The sequence below is a fragment of the Sinohyriopsis cumingii genome, chromosome 9, assembly GCF_028554795.1.
Source record: "Sinohyriopsis cumingii isolate HCF-2022 chromosome 9, ASM2855479v2, whole genome shotgun sequence".
Taxonomy (NCBI): Eukaryota; Metazoa; Mollusca; class Bivalvia; order Unionida; family Unionidae; genus Sinohyriopsis; species Sinohyriopsis cumingii.
The window spans coordinates 73,790,368-73,814,230 of NC_142969.1; the positions used below are offsets into that span (position 1 = coordinate 73,790,368).

Genomic DNA, 23,863 nt, shown 5'->3' on the forward strand with positions numbered 1-23,863 from the left:
GTTCAATTGCATCCCCACCAACTGTCACAAACTTGGAACGTTTTCTTTGCCAGATACATCTTAAAGTTTATCACCTTTTGCAATTTTGGACATTGTTAGCGCCATTAAGACACAATGGGGCCATATCTGGACATGGGACAAAAATTGCGCAACACTGCGAGTGACCATGTTAATTGTCCTGGTTACATAATGATTTATCACATGAGTTAAGAAAACAAATCATGGGCATTAGAAAATATATGCATATAAAAAGACTTTAACATTACTCTCCGCATAAATATTTAGAACTGCTCATAACCCAAGGTCCAAGTGCCAAGCATGCATATCACAGAATGAATTTTCTCAGATTCGTAATGATCCATGCAAAGTGTGAAGACAATTAATTTAGTCATATAGAAAAAAGTGGCCCAAAAAAAACAAACTTTAAAGAAACCTTAATGCCAATATAATATTGTGACCTTGATTCTAAGGCCAAAGGGGAAAGCAAATAATGAACTGTCTCCATAACGATATATTCAAAGCATGATGAAACTCCATCAAGAGGGTAAGAAAATATAAGCAAATAAACAAACTTTAGCCCAAATTTTATATGAATGTGACAATGCGGCTAAGATCATAGAGGAAAGCAAAATTGTACTAAATGATTTGTCTTAGCTTCATAATGATTCATCTAAAGCATGAAGAAAACACATCAAGAGTGTTATGAAATATATGCAAACAAAATCCCAAAACTGAACAAATTGGATTACGCAGCTATCACCAGAAACATGCTTTGTCTTGCATCCAACTAACATGCACTCAACAACAAATGTGCATTTTATATCTCTCTGTGAATTTATATCTCTCTGTCTTTATTTGTATACTCTCTCTACCTCTCTCTCACTTGTACTCACAGAAAATGAGTACTAGCACACACATACTGCTTGTAGCAATCTACATGTTCACACTCTCTCTTGCATTTATGGTGAATACATGTGTCCAATTAATCTGGCAGAGATATAATTCAAATGGATAAGACTAAGATACAGAGAAAAGAGAAATGGACACGTTAAGAAAGACATATCTAACCTGTAGCTATCATGTGATTTACAATGGTGTAACCGTCATCTGCTCCCAGCAATGTACAAGGGAAGATAACACTGTGAAACGGCACATTGTCTTTTCCAAGGAAGTTATACAGCTCCACCTGTATAAATTTTCGATGAAAGCAAGCAATCATTAAATTAATTAAAAGAGGAGTTTTAAAAGATAGCCATGTGTAAATTAATAGCTGTCATGTTAACTTTTAATTTGGGATTGCAAATGTATGGACAAATGTTTCCCTTACCACTGTGCTCACCAGCACTCAACCCCATGTGATACAAATTATAACATATCCCCTCACTCCTTTCAATATCTACTGGTTCATTTCCTATTATCACAACTTATTTAACTCTTAGTGTGTCCTTCATGCTTTGTGTAAGAACTTTTCTTCTTCCAGATAAAATGAAAATATTTATTTAAACATTGATTCAATCTGGAGAGGAATTAACATAAAAATAAACGCAATTTTTGTTAGTTCACAAAACAGTGGAGGAATTAATTTTTATGAGCAACAACATTATCAAAATGTAATAAATGTATGCTCCTCTTTTAAAAACGATTATACATTCTTCCATAATGATTACAATCTCACCACTGAATCTTGAAGATAGACAATTCAGATCACTTTAAAAAAGAAAACTGTTTTTAGATGTTGAATACATGCTGGCAACTGGTCTGATGGTCAAATGAAAGTTACTGCTCCATCAAACAAAAGATCCTGGACATTCATTGTTCTGTCTGCAATATTAATGCATTGTTGTGGTTTTGTTGAAGATAACAATTTTGCAGCACCTACATTCATGGAATTGGGTAAATGGTCCTATTGTTTTCAAATGATTACTGCTCGTTGTGTCCTTAATCAGTGGTTTGCTGCAACCACAAGCTCCACAAAACTTGGTACCACCACACAATAAGAATGAGCTCACCATTTTTATAAACATAAAAAGTTACTTTCTACAAACCTGTTGTGGATTTTTCCACCATTTCTTCCAATGCTCAGTGTAATTCGCAGTGATTGAAATGTATCCAATAGGAGCATCAAACCACACATAGAACACCTGTAAAAAAAAAACAACAAAAAAGCAACTACGATGACTTGCCATCACAAATTCCCAGCCATGGACAGTGGTCAAAAGTCCACCTATCACATACAGTCAAATCGGTTCTAATGGTCACCTTTACTCAGCGGTCACCTGTGCTAACAACCATTCTAATTTCCCCCTGGCAAATATTCTATACAACCATCCTGTATGTAATCACCTGCCTTCCTTGGCCAGGTGTTTCCTAACCAAACAATGGTTTATCCATGCCTAAAGCAGTCACTAGAGAATATCCACGCTGACTGTTCAATCTACGTACACTGAATCTTTGCTTCATGATGAAGGCATTGTTTATATAAAGGAATATCAGGTGAACTGATATGCAATCATTTCTTATACACTTGGACTCGTAACATCAGTTAGTTCCACTTACAGTGTCAAAAAGTGTCAACGTGTCAAATTCAAAAGCGAGGCCATTTTTATCACCAGGGTTGAAAGTTTGAGTAATTTCTTTTCTGGATTGTGCAAATAGTTGTGTTATTGCAGGAATAAATGTAAGTCACTTTCTGTGCCAGTGTGATGTTTACAGTTAAGCATCTTCATTTATTTACGGTGAATCTAATCAATCTCTGAAAAAAAAAAAAGTGTTTTTAAGAAGAGATATGAATTACATCCCTTTGCTTTAGTGACGATTAAACTGTAAATAACACATCTTCCTGCAATGACTGCATATGTAAAGTTTGGTCAAAAACTGTTTGGAAATGTCGTACTTAAAATTGTTGTAAATCTTAAATTTTACCCACCCATCCACACACCCTACCCAGCTTATGAAATAAGCATGCATTTGTCTACCTGTCCAATAGCAATAATGTTCTGGTTGGGTGAATAAAAACATCAAAATAGTAAGTCCATTTGACCAGCTTAAAATAAAGAACGGATTAGAAAAATCAATCTGGGGGACACAAACTGTCTTGGAGGACCTAGGTCTTTTTAAGTTTGCTGGTCCTTCAAGCCCATGACACATTTAGGCAATGGGGAAAACTGCCAAAAGCACGAACCAAATATGACACCCTTATTGCAAATGATTAGTAAATAGGAAACAAGCAGAAATGTTCATGAATTTCCATCTACAGTTTACGAGGATATATTTCAGATCAGATCTATCTTCATTTAGGACCAATCAGGCACCATAAGTCATCTTTCAGTGAAAACCCCATTCACCTATGACCATTGATTTGAGAAGCAATCACAGCATCATTTTTAAGATGGTCACTGTTGTGACCATACTAGATGTCTGAATGGCACCATTTTCATCTAGGATAAACTATACATCAGAAGAAGTCTTTCTTCACAATCCCATGCTGGCACATCCAGCTAGTCAGGAGGAGTAGTGACATCAAGATTCTTAAGATAATAGTTGTGTGAGTTGCACCATTTTCATTAAGACCAACTAGACATCACAAGAAGTCTTCCTGGAGGAGTAGTGATAACACGATTTTCATATTAAAAATGCTGTTGCTTTTGGTTTAATGTCATTTGTCAGCACATGACAGACCATATATGGTGGCCAGTATGAATGGTCGGGTAAGAACCTAGAAAAGACCTGGTAAGAACCAGTTACCCACATGGAGCTCCTGACCAGCTTTCTCACATTCCCACACTGGCATAAGCTGAGATTTGAACCAACACTGACAAAGGTGAGATGGCAGTGATCGATAAAGGAAAGTGCTTGAGACCACTTGGCCTCCCAGGGATCCCCTATTAGACATCAGACCTGCATCATTTTCATTTAAGACCAATCAGACATCACAAGAAGTCATCTGGTGAAAATATAAAGTCAATATGACTTTTCATTTAGAAGAAGCAGCAATAGATAAGATTTTCAAGATGGCTACCGTGGCAGGCATGCTAGACATCAAATTAGCACCATTTTCATTTTGTACCAAGTAAACATCATAAGAAGTTGTTGATAGAACCATCCATTCAAGAAGAGTAGTGATAATTAGGACCAGCAAGACCATAATATGACTATGTGTGTAAAGTGTAATGGCAATCCTCCAATTAGTTTATGAGGAGTGGCAATAACAAACTTGTGTTAATGTACGGACGGATGACTGACAGAACAGGCCATAAGCTCTTCTGACCTATGACGAATGTATGAATAGCTATCAAAATACTAATACTGGATGTAACATGACTGGTATCCTGACAGTCTAAGGGTCACTGAATTTAGGTAACAACAACCTAGTGTTTTTGTTGATTCTAATAAAATCTTGCTATTAAATTAACTAAAGACATTAATCTTATCTTTATCATATTGACAGACAAGACAACACAGTTGGAGTTAAAAAGTATGCAATTTATGATACCATGCAGATATCAAAGACTTTCTGCAGACTGGTTTCCTTATTAACATACAACACAAAAAAGCTGCTGGTAAAAAGTGTGTAACTCATGTCATGCAGATACCATGGACACTCTGCAGACCCTAGATACCATGAGATTCAAAATTCAAAGAACTTTAATTAAATAGGCTTTTCTCTCATCTACATGGAACACAACAAAAAATATAACTTCAACAAGAATGTTCACAGAAAAATGAAAATGTATGGAAAATCATAAAAATGACACACAATGTTTAACCAAAACATTTACAAATTCTTTTATTTGTGGACTGCAAAAAATCAGATGTAATTGTCATAGCTGATACCTGTGTGTGACTTTTATATTAATATACATATCCATTCTGCATTACTATTACAAGAAACTGATTGTATTAACATTACATAAATATGTCAAAGACATATATAAGATAACTTATTCTAAAGCTGTGCACATTTTTATATATATTATTAGTTATATTTATCCCGTCTAAACCTGGCTATCATCCTGCATCCTAGCCCGTTTTCCACCTATGACAAACTATATCCTATGAGTTGTATGTTGTTTTCCACCTATGACAAACTATATCCTATGAGTTATATCTTATTTCCCACCTATGACATAATATATCCTATGAGTTGTATCTTATTTACTACCTATGACATAATATATCCTACGAGTTGTATCTTATTTACTACCTATGACATAATATATGCTATGAGTTGTAACTTATTTCCCACCTATGACATACTATATCCTATGAGTTGTATGTTCTGTTTAATATTATCTTTTGTAATCGCAACAGGATGATAGGCATAAACACAGCTAACTCAAATTCTTACCTTATCTGTATAGCCCTCCAGAGGAACAGGGGTTCCCCACTTCAGATCTCGGCTGATACATCGGGGCTTCAGACCATCACGTATCCAGGAATTGGTGATTTGTTTAGAATTGGATGTCCAGGTCCCTTCTTTGAACACTCGATTCAGATGTTCTTGTAATGTGGGCTCAGCCTGAAACAATATAGACACAGGGGTGAAATAACAAAGAATGTAGGAAATTATACTGATCATATTGATAGTTTTCACTACATTCTACATTCTATTGTAGAAGACATGCATTTATGTGCTGCAGTGAAATGGTGAGTTTTCTGACTTTGAATATAAGGTAAAGAATAAATATGTCAATATGTCATGGATGTCCCTGCAATATAATGCAACTGAAGGGTATAGTTTCTTAAGGTCAAAAAAAGAATCCATTACATTTGTTTGAAAATATAGTGAAAGTGACCTACATCATTATAATGTAAAGCCTCGTACCAAATTTGTTTTCTTTCCATAATGTCTTTAAAAAGTTATTAGAATAAACAAAATTAAGATGCAACTTAAGGCCAATGTTCCAAGTCAAACAAAAGTCCATAACTCGGTTTTGAATCTACTAAGTCCCATAATGGTTATTGTGCAGAAACATTCTCTCGGGATTTTATGTGACGTGACATGATGCGACATGATGGTCTAGACTGGTTTGGTGTTTTATGGCATAGCATCACAATTAGGTGTTTTAGTGTTCATGGCAATTGGAGAAAGTGCCTTGCCCAAAGGCACGCATATGTAACCAATCTGGGCTGATCCAATGGTTTAATTTAATCTGATTTGTTTTATAAAGGATTTTACAAAAAAACTAGGAAATTCACTAACCCCCTCAAAGAGGGAAGGGGTGTGCAACAGCTTACTGTGGTCGGGGTTACACATCAAACTGCTACTATTTTTTCCTAACTTACCATTTAATTGGGTTTATGAGTAAACAGTTTCCTTTTTTCTCTCTTCCCCTTCTCCATCCGATGTAAAGGGTTTTATTTTTCTTTTTTTCTTACAGATTGAATGTCATATCACCTTTATTTGGTTAATTTCAACCATCAAACTGTTTAGGTACATGCTCATTGGAATTTTGTATTGTAACTGCACTTTTTCATTGAGAAATTATCCTCATTTCCTCAGTAACATGAACATCTCGTCTGCATTGTTCACTTGCTTCAGCAGCAGTCCCCTCTTCATCATTTCAAGTTAAACTGGAGCATTTCTGTCCAGTGCATTTGCACCAGGTGCCAACATAATAGAGAGGAAATTTATATTTTCCTCTCTGTCATTACTCTGACGTAAAAAAGCTATCCACTGCATTTAACGACTTAAAAACTACTGGCCCAGGTTTGTGGTAGCAATTTCAAAACCCATATTGGCACAATTACAAGCACACTGGTTAATTTCTGGAGTGTTCCAGTTTTAAATATAAGCAATGCTGCCAGATACTGTCTTACAGAATGAGACTGACTGTTTATTCTTACAAACTGTTATTATAATTATCATGTACCAGCGTATCAAACCTGCATAAATATTATTTCTTATGTGCAATTTCTTTCCATTCAAACTTGCATTGTTTGTTGGAGTTGTTTGCAAAATAGAAGACTCCTGAAACAGTGCAGTCTGGATGCAACTCTTTATGATGAGACGGATAAATATGGGTAATACTATGATAGAATAGATAGACATAAGTAACACTGAATACTCACTCGATAGATATGGCAGGGGCATACCAAACATATCACCATCAACCTGATGTGAGGGTTTGGATAAAGGATATAATAAGAAATGAAAGTTTTTAGCAAATTTTGTTTCCCTGATAACACTTGCCCAAATATATTACATTACGATAACTTTCTCTGCTGCGGCTAATCCCTCCATCCTGGAAGGAAGGAAAAATGTATTTCAGTCTATGCATTATTACAACACAGGGAAGCAAAAGGAAACAAACTCTTATGGATTAACTCCCCTTTCTGTCTGCTCGGTGGCTGCCATTATGCCTGGTTTAAACTAGTTTTTCCTTTAACAAAAACTTTAAAGGATATTCACACTGTGGAGAAGGGGGTAGTCAGTTTTTGTGATGTGATCAGGTAAATATTCTCGGAGAAACATAATTTATTGAAATATTTCTTTCTCCATAAAATACATTACCTGATCACATTACAATTTAACAAAAACATCTCTGTAACTGTAGCATGAAATCTCAGCCATATTAACCTGCTCTAAGCATAGTTTATGTCAACAATAGCGGTTATAAAGATTTCTGATAGAACTAATTTTTTATATTATTTATAATGCTGCATTAGGAATTAACTCACTTTTGGGAGGTCAAGGAAGAGGTGCTGAGTTGATTTGATAACTGGAGAGTTTCTACACAATTTGCACCTGGGATTTTTCAGTTCAATGGCATTGATGAGTTTTCCACAAGCATCACACTGGTCTCCACGAGCATCATCAAATGCACAAAATGGACAGGTGCCCTCCACAAATCGGTCAGCTAGAAATCTGAAATATTAAAGGAAACTGAGATGCTAAAAGCATATTGTATAAGAAATGGCTAGTTTATCATCATAAATAAAAATAAAAACGTTAGAGAAATCCCACCACAGTTTTATAAGTGGATGACACTAATAGTATAAGAATGACCATTCTTTAAACTACAGCCTGCATGTCTGATTCAGAGAATTTTCTCATCAAGTTGACAAAACAATTTCATGTGCTATGGAGGACCAGGAACTTTTTTAAAAGTTTACTACAGATTATACAACATTCATGGACAAAAATACTTTTGTAACTTTTAAGTTTTTGACATTAAAATACAGCTGATAAATATAATATGTTTCTGAAAACAATTATTTTCTGTCAAAAACGACAAGGTCAAAAATTATATATGTCCATTTTATTGATTTTGTGAAATCTGTCAAAAAACGGGTTGTCGATTAATGAGAATCCGACATTAACATTCTTCTCAAGAGAATGAATAAAATGTACAATTCCTTCAAATAAAATATCATTTACGGCATTTTCTGCCAATTTAATCAAACTATTCCTGAAATTCAATTTTCCTTCTTCTGAGTAAATTCTTCCCCAACTCTCTCTACTACTGTCCCTGATTCTTCAAATAATGCAATATTTATTAACTTATATGACACTGGTACATTTATGAATAAAAAGGAGAATTATCAGCTCTGCACTGAGTTTTGAAACAAACCTGTCACAGGCCTCACACTGTAACTGGTTGATGCTGTCTTTAAGAATCAAATCTCGATTGTATAGTCGCCAGAAGATATCTTGGGCTATTCTGCAGTAAAAATTAGAAAACATAAGCTAGAAAACTAATAAATTGTATAAAAGAGTAATGTAATATGGTATGGTTGACTCTGGAGATTACTGACCAGCAAATCTCAGTGACCTCACCCTTAGGTCATGCCGTCTTGAACTAAATGTAATAAACAAAACCCATTATTTTCTTATTTGACTTACCACGATCTTTACTCTGAATTTTGTATTACTCCATGTGCAAGTCAACTATAAGGTTTGGTCAAGGAACTTACTCTTGCATAAACATTATTATGCAAAATCCTTATTTCTTTCAGCCACAATGACCTTGACCTGGTAGAAAATGCGAGTTATTATGTAGAACCCATTTCTCTTCTTTCAGTCAAAGTCACACTGACATTTGACATTTTGATTCCTAAATCGATAGAGTTCCTCCTTACCCCAAGTGCAAGCCATTCACAATGTCTAATAGTTGTAGATTATGGACAACTTGAGGCATTGAGGAAATTGGTCAAGACAGAATGATGGACTTCACAACATATTACATTCTGCCTTATGGTGGACATACAAAAATCGTGTAACCAAACATGTTATAATTTTGTTACTGTAATATCCGATGAATTGTATTAAAAATAAATTTATTCTTTTACGATTTTATACTGTATGGGTTAATGGAGCAATTAAGATTTTAAAAAAGATTGCAAATACTATGTTTTATATAAGGACAAGGTGTAAGAATAGTTAAATTAACAGTACATAGCAATATCTGTCAGACACCCTGAAATGGGTAATTTTACTAGTGATACGAAAATGGAATGCAGACTGCAGAATGATGAATAATAATTGAAAATGGAATGAAATGTGAATTCGTTTTATTTTCAACCAATGCCAAGATTTCTATGGTTGAAAGCCCTTTCTCGTCATACTCCAAGATCAGAATCTTTACACTGACAGACAACTTTTCATCCTTACATGACATGGCATTGCTCTACTTGGGCTGGACATTAAAAAAAAAAAACATCACAATGTGATGACATCATCACTGGTGGTAGTCTCTAAACTAACCAAATTAAGAAAGAAAAAAAAACAATCCTACAAAACCTAAAAATGTTATTTTTACATTTACTGTAACTGCAGTTATATTTTATTTAAAACTGATCATAAATTCAATGGTGTCTTTTACATTTTATACATTTACTAATTCATTAAAGCACACTTTGAATTTTGAATCATATGAGATGTAAAAGCAATGGTTCTTACGAAAACTCTGATGTCAGTAAATGCACTGCCATAGTGAAAATGGAAAGAAGTGATGGATGCATTACCGAGACCAACAATAAAAAATGAGATTAGAGATGAAATTCAAACATGAATTGCATACAAACGAACACAATCAAAGGCAGATGAAATAGAGATCTGGTAAAATTACGTATTTTCAGAGTATGGTATGGCTTTATTATGGGTCAAGATAAAGTGCGATTTTTTTTGCTAGGTCAATATATAGTATTATTTGTTCAGGGTCTATATACAATATGATTTTTTTGTCATGGTCTATATGCAGTGCCATATTTTTTCTGGATTCGCATATCTTATGCACGGGTATATGCAGCATATATCACTGCAGTTCTGGACTAAACAAAGTGTCTCTCAAAGGGACTTCAAAGGGGCTGCCACTCTGCTAGCAGGACTTGGTCTATAATGTTTGCAGCTGGTCGAGTTTTATGCACAGGAATGTACATTAGCTATCGCTGCAGTTCATAACTAAAACAAATATCAGGGTTAACAAAGCATTGGAAGTTACGAAATCCAGAAAATTAAACGACACATGCAACGATCTTTAAGGGCTCAATTATAAATTACTTTTCCCATTCTCCTTGCCTGCACTCTAAGTAAAATATATTTAGCATAGAATTTATAAAATTTCCCATATTTGTTTTCATCAATACAAATAAACCGCATGGCTTTCAAGTATCTCAGAAAATTATGCAAGTGATGTTTGACTGTTCTGAAACAATTTTCAGCTAATATATTGGCTTTAAACCGCTTTCAAGGCCTTGATTTTTCCACCTAAACATTAAAGCACTTTCAAGAACTTGACCTTGCCACCTAAAAATTCAAGCACTTTCAAGGCCTTGATATTTCCACTTAAACATTAAAGCACTTTCAAGAACTTGACCTTGCCACCTAAAAATTCAAGCACTTTCAAGGCCTTGATGTTTCCACCTAAAAATTCAAGCACTTTCAAGGCCTTGATATTTCCACCTAAACATTAAAGCACTTTCAAGAACTTGACCTTGCCACCTAAAAATCCAAACACTTTCAAGGCCTTGATTTTGCCACCTAATAATTCAAGCACTTTCAAGGCCTTGATGTTTCCACCTAATAATTCAAGCACTTTCAAGGCCTCGATGTTTCCACCTAAAAATTCAAGCACTTTCAAGGCCTTGATATTTCCACCTAAACATTAAAGCACTTTCAAGGCCTTGATTTTGCCACCTAATAATTCAAGAACTGCAAAGGTTTCAATAACCTGTATGAACCCTAAGTACTTGTGAACAAGAGTTGTCATATAAGTACTTAGGTTATGTATTTAAGTAAATTCTATATTGTCACCCTTATATAACCAGTTTCCATATTCATTTTTCACTTAATTGCATACTGAAAATTAAGTTCCGATTCTTTAGATTTCAAGATACTTATTTTCATTAAACTACTATCCATATTTAACACTGTTATGGAACTGAATAAATCACAATTTTCAAATCCCATTTATGTAAATCAGCTTCTTTGCTATTGAAACCCAAATCATGTGTTTGAGTATGCACTCAAAAGTTGGATTAATATGGAATCAGGCTATGAAACAAAGTCACATGTCACTTGTAAAGAAGCCACTCAATTATATGCCATGAGTCTGAACTTCATGTATAAATCTGAAGTTTTTAAAGAACATTAGACAGGAAAGAAGTGGTACCAAGGTTTGAACTTAAAATTTTAAGAAAATAATGACAGCACATGAAATAAAGGTACACATGTTTGGTCCGACATTTAGTAAATTAGTTAAATACATATTTCCATAAGACACGCACAGATTTAAAATATTTTCCCGTTTTTATTACGTTTATCAATAGATTTTAAATACAGTGAATCAAATTTAATAAATTCCAATTTATTTTGAACTTCATTCAAACAGTAAAGCAAACACCATAAATTGGTGAATATAACAAGCGGGTTATACAAGTTTTTCCCTATCAAACATCCCCCGCATACAGGTATGTATGTATGTCTGTATCATTTATGTTTTACTCATATTACGACATTATATTAATATTTTAATAGACTCATCTCCTATTTCAAACAATGCACTAAGTATGAAATATACTCCTCTCCTATTTCAAACAATGCACCAAGTTCGAAATAGTACATGCGTCTAAAGTTGATTATATAGTTATGTTTTACATGTCACATAAAGTTTCCAACGTTTAAAGATGATATAACAACAAAACAAAATCAACATAATAAAATCAATATCTTCAATTTAATAGCTTACTAATTTATGAAGAGATGCAATTTTTGTTGTGTTTATTAAAGTCTTAAACTGGGGGGCCCCTGAGTGGCCAAGTGGGCTTAAGCGCTCATCGTTACGGATCACTGCCATCTCACCTCTGTCTGCGTGGGTTCGAGTCTCAGGTTCAGCCAATGTGGATATGTGAGAAAGCTTGTTGGTAGCTTCTCATGGGTTGGTGGTTCTTTTCGGGGCTTTCCCGGTTTCTTCCTCCACCATCAATACTGGCAGCCACGTATAGCCTATGTTGTGCTGAAAAATGGCGTTAAACCCTACAACAACAATAACACCAACAAAGTCTTAAACTTCCTTCAATATAATTTTAGAATATGAATTTTTATAGCGCAGTATGTCAATGTTGAAAAATAAATGTTAAAACATTTGGTTAATTACAATATTAACATACTTGCTGTCTTGAAAAACAACCAAAACTTCAGCTAGGAATGCTTCATTGAAGGTTAAAACTAGTGATGCTGCGTCTAATTTGCTGTCATAGTCGGATTCAGAACTAGATGAGTCAACTTCCAGAAGAATTTCACATTTATGAAAGCCATTACAAATATTAGCCAGTGTTACTCTTACCCCAGCTGCCATACCATAACTGATTAGATTGTTTATTGTAAAATCGGGAAGTATGTAGTTCATGCCATCTGGCGAATATTTACAGGTAGGTGATTATATATTGATTTTTAATGAATGGATACACATGGCTTTGTTCCAACAGTTAGCAAATAAAGCACGTGGCATTATACTGGAATTAGATGACTCAAGGTGAGGAAATTAATTCTGAATTGACCCAGTCTGGTTGAAATGGCTCTGCTGCAGAATATCCTTTTATCAAGCAAAGCATGTGGATTGCAATTCGGCCATTCGAGGGAATCAGTGGTAAACATATATGATGACTCGCCATTTCCTAGTATTTTATTATATTCTATATTTATAACAAAAAGAAGTCAACTTTGATTTTGGTCGTTTATTATTATTCATGAAAATATGAGGGTATGTACATCCACGGGTACTCAAATATATTTTTCACACCCAATAAAATAACTACTTGTAATACACGAGTGCATGCTATACTTTAACACGTCATATTTGCTAATTTAATGTAGCTAAAATTAATAAAAGAGGAGCATGTGAAAAATCAAAACTGTAGTTGTGTTTTGTTTTGAGTCGGGGAATGATCTGTTTTGGTGAGGCTTATGAATTTGTTTGGGCCTAATAGCCTTGATGTATCCCTACAACATATCAAACTTGTTCTTTCTACCAACTCAGAAAATCATGTATGCGGTTTTGTGAATGTGTCTTATATGGGCTGATGCATTAGTGATAACATCTGAAAAATCTGATTCATACTCTGTTTGTTGTTTTGTTGTGGTTCTGCCAAAGTAATCAAAGTCAATGTTGAACCATCTGTAGATTTCCTCATGGATGACGTTGTACTTGTCACAGATCTGTTGAGGTGTCAGTCCTTCCTCAATGGCCTTTGTCTCAGTAGCTGTACCGTACTCATCTGTTCCACACACATACAGGCAGTTGTAATTCCTCAGTCGACAATACCTGGTATACATAAATATTTCACATTCAAATTTATCTTGAACTCAATCACCTAGATTAATTCTAACTTGTTACTTTTTTTACATATCATCCAAAACTCAGTCTTGTATGGATATGCATGTTTTTCTTTTTCTTGTATCTGTTTGCTCTTGCTCATTACCTAAGACGAACAGTCAACTGACCACAAATTTAAATAACTCCCGATAATGTTTAACCTGGAAACAAGTATACATTTTCCGTACAAATACATATGCAGTGTTGCACATAGGATCCCAAGGGCACAGTGTACCCCTCTCTCCAAATTTGGGGAACATACACCAGTTTAGAATGTCACTGAAAATTGGAAAGGAACAAGAATTCTGAATGGTAAATTGGATTATAATAAATGGACTATTCGGCTTCAGTACCATAATTATGTCACACATATACATGCACACACACACACACACACACATGCACACACATGTATATAATGTTCTTTAGAAGAACACTATTATTCCGTGGGAATTTTACTTCTACCGGGAACATGACACATTTCTAAAAAACAGTTTTCAATGTAGGAAAATATCCAATAAAACATGTATAAAACGAATCCTGAAAGTATGCCAGATATGAAGTAAAGATTAATATTTTTCACTCATTCTTCTAATTTATTTAACAAGAACAGGGCACAGAAGATATTTCTCCTAGACACAATTCAAAGACTTTTGGGTAAAACCCTGTGTTGATATGATCATACATTCAGAGGAATAAGTGACCAGATTTCCCGTACGTTCAATGTAACAGCATTATTTGATGTAAAACTGACAACATGTTCACTCAGGATCAGCTAGATATCGTAAGTTTTCCGATGAAAACACTAAGTCTATATGACTTTCCAATTAAAATATACAAGATGGCAGCCATGGTGGCCATAACAGATGTCAGATTAGCACCGATGTTACTTAATACCAACATCATAAGTCTTTGATGAAAACCCAATGTTGATATGATTTTAAATTTAGGAGGAGAAGCAAGATTTTCAAGATGGTAAATGTGGCTGCCATATTGGATCCAATAACAGCACTATTTTTGTTTAAGCCCAGCTAGATACCACAAGAAGTCTTCTAATGAAAACCCCATGCTGATATGATTCATTTTAATCTTCTTAGTAGTTTAGAAATTGTAACGAAAACAAACTTGTGCTAATGGATAAAGAGACAGATGCTGGACAACAGATAGCACATAATTACGTAAGATCTTCTGGTCTAGAGTTGAAAATACAAAGTTGAATTATTTTTGATTAAAAGGATACTCCAACTTTAATCAAACAGATTTTGCATTAGAGATTTCAGATATTTAATCAAAGATATACATTTGACTAAAAGTCCACCAATTCCGTAATACAGAAAATGGTACCTGCCATATATATTTGCTTGTAAGTTATGTCCAACTGCAAACCATACAGACTCAGATCTGCTGCTATATAAAGCGTTGGCGAACCGGGGTCTGTGCAGTTTCTTAGGAGTAGTCTGTATAACAATACAGGCTCTGATCTGCAGGTGCTTTACGCTATGGCAGATCAGGATTTTTGTTCTTTGCAATCTGACTCGAATTATAAGTGAGTATAAATGGTAGGTATGCTTAAAACTGTATCATATTCTGTATGTAATTCAATTTTATTTTATTTGAGCAACAATAAATTTAACCTTTGACCTTTAGATCACAAAAGCAACAAGCCTTTTCCATACCTTAAGTGTAAGTCCAAAAATAAATTTGTTCATGGTATGTGGTCTAAAACTATAGTAATTATGCAAAAACCATTTTTTCTCTCAGTCAGACTGTCCTTGACCTTCAACTATGGAATCAATAAACATTTGTTCTTTCTTACTCAATATGTAAGCTGTCCACAACATTTGGAAAAAGGTACATGCTTGATGGCTTTAATTTCTGTGCAAATCTTTTTTTTTTCTTCTTTTAAGTGATCTTGACCTTTCCATCCCCAAATTATTATGTTTCTGCCTTATCCAAAGTGCAAGCCATCCACAAATATTTAAAAAATATTGTGATTTAAACTGATATTATTGTGCGGAAACCAATTTTATTTTTAAAATCACCTCACTATGACCCTGACCTTTGGACTTTTGACCCCAAGACTGATATTTGATCCAGGTATTGATGCAGAGCTAACGCTATTGTCTGGAAGCCGTTAATGTTTCAGTCACAGTGAGCTTGACCTTTGACCTTCTGACCCCACTACTGACAGGATTTTTCCTTAGCCCAAGTGCAAGGCAGCCACTAAGTTTGGTATCAGTAGATCATGGACAACTTAAGTTATTGTGTGGAAACCAAGAAAGACGGACAACTAAATATGCTGTGTTAATGAAGGAATATAAAAAAATAATCTACTAAATACAATTCTACTGTTATCACACAATCTGTTCACTTACATATAGTGTGGGCAGTTTACTATGTTTGATATTACAACGTGTCAACGTGTTAATATATCATTTTATCCGATTCTAATTGGTCCAAATAAGACAACGAAATTCTTGGGCAGAATTCTCTTTACAGATTGAACTGTGGGAAGATTTTCTTTACCACACCTTGTGGAACTTTTTGCTTTTACTAATACTATACAATTTTGGTAGCCATTTTCTTAATCAACTGTCCAAAGGCAATTAGAAAAAAAAGTCAGGTCTTTCTAAATATGGTTAATTTACCCCAAAAGGATTCGTTACACAATATACTGCCTATCATGCACTGAAAAAATTGTGCTAAACCCCAAAATGAGAACATGAACAAGAACAAAAAAAAAAAAAAATACTAATGGTACTGGCATGCATGAATGGGGGCTGGGTGTTGAGAGTGGTAATCCCAAACATAGAATTTGCCATATATACAAAAGTGGTTTGAATGTTAACTTCCAGAAATAAATAAACTCAACTCTGTTCATAGAAGAATGTGAACACAAAGTAGTCTCCAACTGCAGAACATTATACCTATCAAACCGCAATATTTTTACATGGTAAAATACTTCAAACAATCTCATGTTTCTTACATGATGTAATTCCAACTATCTCCTGTTCCAAATCAACTAAGAGAAAAAACCGGTCACAAACGCATTACAGTGAATATGGAATTTCTTCATCCAGTAATAATTCTTTCACATAAATATCCAACAACTTCCAGCAGTGAAAAAGATATATCTTAGATGTCAACAGTGTTACACTAATTGTCTAAACCAAATTAATCAAACCATGTGATATCACACTGAACTTCCATACACATTCTGTGTTGAAAAACAATGTTCTCTGAGCCAAGTGTCCCATTTATTACAAAAAGACAATTGCTTGCTGCATTCTAATTTGTAAAAAATCAGCTTTAAATGTCATTGGTTATAAAACTGCCATATAAATCGACAAATGTTTGGGACTATTTTTTATGTGCAACAAATGAAATGAGCAACAAGCGAGGAATGACATTATTTCTTCTTCTTTCTCTTTTTCTGTCATAATACAAACTATGTGATAAACAGAATCTCAAATGACTAATGAGTTAATATTAAATGTATTAAACTCGCTGGATAATGTCCAAAGCACACAAAATCTGGATATTATTCATTTCGTTTCATAACTTCAGTATTAAATCATTACCCATTTGAAATCCTATATTCATGTTATATTATAAATTATAAGGTGTATCGTTTAAATTGACATTTATAATACAGTTCACCATTAAATGGCCAGTTGTTAGATTTGCTAAGTCTCAATCATTACTGAAAACATATCTATAAATATGACCCAGTTCTAATGTTGATATCCTTTCATGATGTAAAGAATGTCTTTAAAAACAGAATGTATCACAATCTATTCATGGCCCTTCCAGTAATCCCTTTTAAAAAAAATATTAATGATAATGATAATGTAATAAAAAATAAAACAAAATAAAAACAATATAATACAGATTTTAAAAGCCAGATAATTCTCTCTGAATGATTTGTACATTATTCTTGAAACATATCATTTTATATACATGTTGATAGAGTTACCTACCTTGAGAAGACATCTGCACTAAGAACACAACCTATAATATTACCAAGATGCGGTACATTATTGACGTAGGGAAGAGCACTGGTGATCAAAATATTTCGAGAACCTTCTTCTGGTAAGCTGGAAAAAAAAAACACATTAGTGATTGGAGCATGTGTAAGTCACAGCCCACTATGATTTGTTTGGCATGGTTTTAAACAGATGAACTTGGACTGGGAACCGAAGTTAGGAGAACTGGTATCTTTGTAAGTCACTTAAATGATATTGTGGAACACTGGAAATCAAATATCATTGATGGTCTTTCAACATAAAGTGGTTGCATGACAAATCAGGTTCAAATCCATCAATCACTGAGAAGAAATTAAGAAATAGGTTATAGGCATCCATGGAGGTGCACATTACCTGTAAACATTGTCATGGAACACCTGAATTTGAAATAATTCAGAGTATAACCGTTATAAAGCATTATGCTAAATTTAGTTGGAATCGAACAATCCTTAATAACTTTAAATTTTAAAAAACACAATCAGAATGACAGGCAACATGGAGACATAACTCCCATAAATGATGCTGTGTAATGTTGGGAATTTAACTCAACGAAGTTCTAATCAATATAAAGCTAAATACCATATTTGGTTGAACTCTAACAGTATTTGTATAATGTTAAAAAGATGGATGGGAAATCAATAAGGCACAACTCCTATAAATGACTTTGAAGAATGCTACAATTTTATCGCATTCAAGTTTTCATCCAATAATGCTGTATGCTAGATTTGGTTGAATTACAATAATCTTTGGTAAAGATAAGTTGTATGCCAAATTTGGTTTAAATTCAACAATCTTTGGTAAAAATGAGCTGTATGCCAAATTCGGTTGAAATTGAACAATCTTTGGTAAAGGTGAGCTGTATGCCAATTTTTTTTTAAATTTAGCAATCTTTCATAAAGATGAGCTGCATAAACAAAATGCTATCATGATAAGCAACCAGGGTCCATAACACATGTAACACAAGATAATGATGACTGAAAGCAGAAATGTTACACAACATTATTTAAACCCCAACTATACAAAGGAAAGTTGTCTTGTGAAAACGAAATTGCTGACAGATGAATGGGCAATATGATCATGTGGGGCCATAATAACAGTTTGCTGTCTTCTTGTATAAAAAAGCAGTTACTTGTAACTTTCTCATTTCAGTTTTATTTATCACAGACTAATATATATAGAGGTCCAAACTGTATATCTTATACTGATTAGGCAAATATAAATGTGTTGAACTGGTTTTCAAACTAGTGTAGTTATCTAGGGCTTGAAGAAATACATATATATATATATATATATATATATATATATATATATATATATATATATATATATATATATATATATATATATATATATAAAGATTAAGATATATAATGTACTAGGTGCTTCAAGTACGGGCAAAACCGGCTCACTTACAATTAGATGTACAAATCAATTTCAGGATTTTTTTAAAAAACAATTTATTTTTTACCAAAAAGGTGTTGTGGTCAGCAAGGAAAAACTGGGACGGTCAACCAACAACCAGATATACACTTATATTTTTTTTTTTGCCTTACAACTGTGATAGGCAATACCGTCAAAGACATCTGCTACTGAATATAATTTCCACATAAGGTCATTTATAGCATCAGAACATCTGAATTGTGATCAGTAAGAAATAATGAATAAATCAGCATCTATGCATAATCAGACACTGCAAGACAGATAGTTGGCATTCCAAAATAAAATTGACATGTGATAGAAGAAAACAATCTTCTGACCAATATGTCTTAACATCTTTGACAAAGTCAAAAGGTATTTTTCAACTCTATGTACCGATCTATTTATTTAAAAGGAAGAAGAGCTGTGGTATTATAATTGCTTTGCACAATTGTGGTACCAGATTCAATTCCTGGAGGCAACACATATCTACCCATGCAAGATTGGTGTTTCCTTAATATTTTATAGTTTCCTCTGCCCAACACCAACAACTTGGCGACAAAATACTGACATTAGTTGTTGGAAATCTCCGTGTAAATATTTATTTTTAAAAAAAGATTACATACATAGGATGTCTACGTATCCGGGGTTTGGGACATAAACTTCTTCCAGCCTTCCATGCTGCAGTAGCCTCTGCTATTTCCTCCTCAGTGGCAGTGGGTTTTTCTATATTAACCTGTTGTATATTCAATTATTATTAATGTCTATATGTGTTTCCATATTAACCTGTTGTATCTTCAATTATTATGATTGCCTAGTTGTGTTTCTACATTTAAATGTGTTATATTCAATTATTATGAATGCATGGATGTTTGTCTTTATTAACCAAATGATGATAACAGAAATAAAAAATATGGTAAGAAAACAAAACATCTAAATGATACAGGTATTTGATAGTTTTGCAAAATGTGCAATTTGTACTGGAGAAAATAGAAAAGGAAGACAATACATCTAAAGTATTTACAATGTATAATATTTAACACAGAACATATGCCAAGTTTCTTCCAGCATATTCCAATTTCAACCTACCTGTACTTCTTCTGCCCCACTTCCTTGTTTCTGTCCCTGTTGTATAGGCGACTGACCAATGTCCTTTGCCTGTTGTGGCACTGGCTGGGCAAGAAGGGAAGCCTGATATAGAAAGCAACTAAATTTTATTATCTTGATATGAAAAAGGCTGACATACCATTGGTGTAAAATAATATCATGTCAAATCAAACAAGCCACTTCTGAGACCTGCATAAATTGGCTGAACCTTTCCCACCATATGTTGTATATCTAGACACTGGGTAGGATAGGTCAGGGGAAACTAAACTTAGAAGATGGTGGTCACTATGAACCGGTTAACATTTATTAGTTTATGTGTATATGGATGTGTTTGTCATTTCTACACAAGTGACTGTTAAATTCATGCGACTGTTGTAGCACGTATGTAGAACGTAAATTTATAGTTTATTCCAATTCATAGATTAACAAAATAATTGGAGATAAGCAGAGTTGCAATGATTCAATAATATGTATTGCTACTGTGATATTTTCTATGATGATGTACCGTGTGGGATGTCAGATATTGCCTGGATATCCAAATTCAAGCGCAATTGTGAGTATGACAATACATAAATGTTTGAGCACTTGATGGTGATGTCTCACAATATACATAAATTCAAACTGAGAAAACAAATTGAAGAACTAGTATGAAAGCGTTTCTCTGTGTGGATATATTATTATCCATTATCTAGACATTCATTATCAGACTGGTTCCTGAATCAGCAAGTGCCACCAACAATGTCAGTGACAATACATCATTCATTTTCCTTTACGTAAGGTTGATATGCAAAAATTATAAATTAATCCTATGTTGAAAATTTTTAAGTTTTGTAAATTTAACGTCAAAATAAAAATGTAACTTATTGTCAAATATAGCATTACTAAAGCCTAAATGGTAGGCAAAGTCGGGAACATAAACTCCTCAGCTGTATTAGAGGATACAGTCTAGAAATATGCAGGTTTCAGGGATCAAATTAAGGCATTGTATAGTTAGCATTAAAATCATATGAAAAACTTGCAAAACAGTAATGATATATTCTGGTTATACTAGCAAATATTTGCTACTTAATTACAATGTAGACACAATGACACAAACAATCCATGGCAAAGGCAAACATGCAGGGTAAAAGTTTATATTATGTAAAATACTGTATCATCACTTCAGACTTTCAAGCACGATCTTGTGAACAAATATGAATAATGTCATGCTACTTTAATTTATAAAATAGGATAAAAGTAGTTGCAACAAATAAGGAAAACCGGCAGAAGATGTGACTAGACTAGACTATCTCTACTCTTACCAATGCACCTCCTATCTGAAAAAACATTTTCCCAGAATAAACAAATTCCACACTGCATCAGCCGACTTTTATCTAAATCTGTAGTTCAGACAATGGTGACATTATATCAGTACCAACAAAGCACAACAAATCGATGGATGGTGGACCTGACTGCCTAGGCAAATTAATAACATCAAAGCATCAGATGTGCCGTTAAAACTGAATAATTTATTGAAAGAAGCACAAAGCGGCACAGAATCTGTCAATGATATCGAACAAATTAAATGTATGAAGAGTCATCAAAAATGTTTGAAAATTTGGGATAGCAGGATTGATTTCAAGAAATGTATAACAAACAATGAAAAGGTAGGGTGCCTTGAAACTTGTCGTTTTTAAACAGTAATATAGATTGTGTTGCCTGCCAAATGTATGAACTTGTATATTGTATCACCACAGCAATATGGTCTCCATAACAAGATCAATCATTATCAAATGTGTCTGAAATTTGATGATATTAGCACATATTACAATGTAATCATAATCAAAACAGAAACATAAGTGAAGTGGACACAGACTTGTACGGATTAAACATATCTCAGTCATATTCACTGAGATATGGAAGATATAAACCTTATCAAAAGGAGATTAAAAATACATGGCCAACGGAGTGGTAACAAGCAAATGTTGATGGAAGGATGACAGATGGAGGACGGACACTTGGCTATACCATAAACACACTAGGCCTTACAGCCTGGTGAGATGAAAATTACCTGAACAAAGCTTTTTGTTATTAATATGTGCATCTTCAAGTGACAACCGTACGATTTAACAAGATTCAAGGCAATCCATCAAAAAACATGCGACTAGTTGTGCTGTCAAGATTGCACTCAATTCCAAGACAAAAGAGCATTGACTCTAACAAAAATTATGTGAGAAAAGTGATTTGTCAATATGCACATCATTAGATGATAATCTTAATACTTTTCCAAGTTCCATGGGAATATAATGAAATGTGTAACTAAATGACGTCACAACTTTTTTCCATTCACTGCATTCAGCAACACTTCAACAAGGGCAATAACCCTTACAACAATTATGCCGCAAAGTGATCGGTCAGTATGTGCATCTTCAGGTGATAATGATATAGACCAAGTTTCATGGCAGTCCATACCAATAATTTTCATCAAGTGTCATGAAGTCCATAACAATAATACCGTCCAAGTTTAATAGCAGTACATAACAATAATATCGATTAGGTTTCATGGCAGTCAATAACAATAATACTGACCACGTTTTATGGAAGTTCATAGTAATAATGGTAAGATTCATGGCAGTCCATAACAATAATATTGATCAAGTTTCATGGCAGTCCATAATAATAATATTAATCAAATTTCATGGCAGTCTATAACAAAACTGAGCAGGAATCATACCAGTACATAACAATAATATTGATCAAGTTTCATGGCAGTCCATAACAATAATGCTGACCAAGCTTCTTTGCAGTCCATAACACTAATATTGTTCAAGTTTCATGGCAGTCCATGAGAATAATACTGACCAAGTTTCCTGGAAGTCCATGACAGTAATATTGACCAAGCATCATGGAAATCCAAGACAATAATATTGACCACGTATCATGGCAGTCCATAAACAACTGTGGGGCTAATTGCACTACCAAGACTGCATGCAAGACAAAAGGACAGATGGACATGAGAATTCCTATATACCCTTGACCCTGCCAAGGAGTGCGTATAAGAAATATTCAGCAATACGGCTTAATTTACGCTAAGGCATTAACTAATAACACACATACTTTAGTTAATTAATTAATAATGCACACGTAACACATAGTTTACTGATTAATAATGCACATAGTTTAGTAATTAAATTAAAATGCACATTCATCACATAGTTTAGTAATTGAATAATAATGCATATTTATCACTTAGTTTAGTAATTGGTTAATAATTCATATCCATCACATACATAGTTTAGTAACGGATAACAGTACAAATCAAACGAGTCATGTAAGCGCATTTACTGTTGTAAGTTTGAAAAATAATTGTATTTTAAAAATTTAGTTGCAATTAAGTTATAACAAAGTTTATTCAGTCGTGATTTTTGAGTGATCTACACATTAAATGTCATTTTAAAAAATCCAGACTAAAATTATCAATCGCTATGGACTTTTGCAAAGGCAGTTCGGCATTACACTTGG

General features: G+C 33.8%; 1 protein-coding gene across 1 annotated transcript in view; it reads right to left on the minus strand.

Moving 5' to 3' along the window:
* LOC149792025 (methionine--tRNA ligase, cytoplasmic-like) overlaps positions 1-23,863 on the minus strand; it is a 100,842-nt gene that overhangs the window by 40,684 nt on the left and 36,295 nt on the right. Inside the window, exons 8-16 of the mRNA XM_089970517.1 lie at positions 20,345-20,446; positions 19,882-19,991; positions 17,795-17,911; positions 13,560-13,763; positions 8,574-8,663; positions 7,681-7,867; positions 5,348-5,518; positions 2,046-2,141; positions 1,069-1,186 (exon numbers count right to left, since the gene is read on the minus strand). Coding sequence (XP_089826643.1) covers positions 1,069-1,186; positions 2,046-2,141; positions 5,348-5,518; positions 7,681-7,867; positions 8,574-8,663; positions 13,560-13,763; positions 17,795-17,911; positions 19,882-19,991; positions 20,345-20,446 — 1,195 coding nt within the window. The remainder of the gene's footprint in view (positions 1-1,068; positions 1,187-2,045; positions 2,142-5,347; positions 5,519-7,680; positions 7,868-8,573; positions 8,664-13,559; positions 13,764-17,794; positions 17,912-19,881; positions 19,992-20,344; positions 20,447-23,863) is intronic.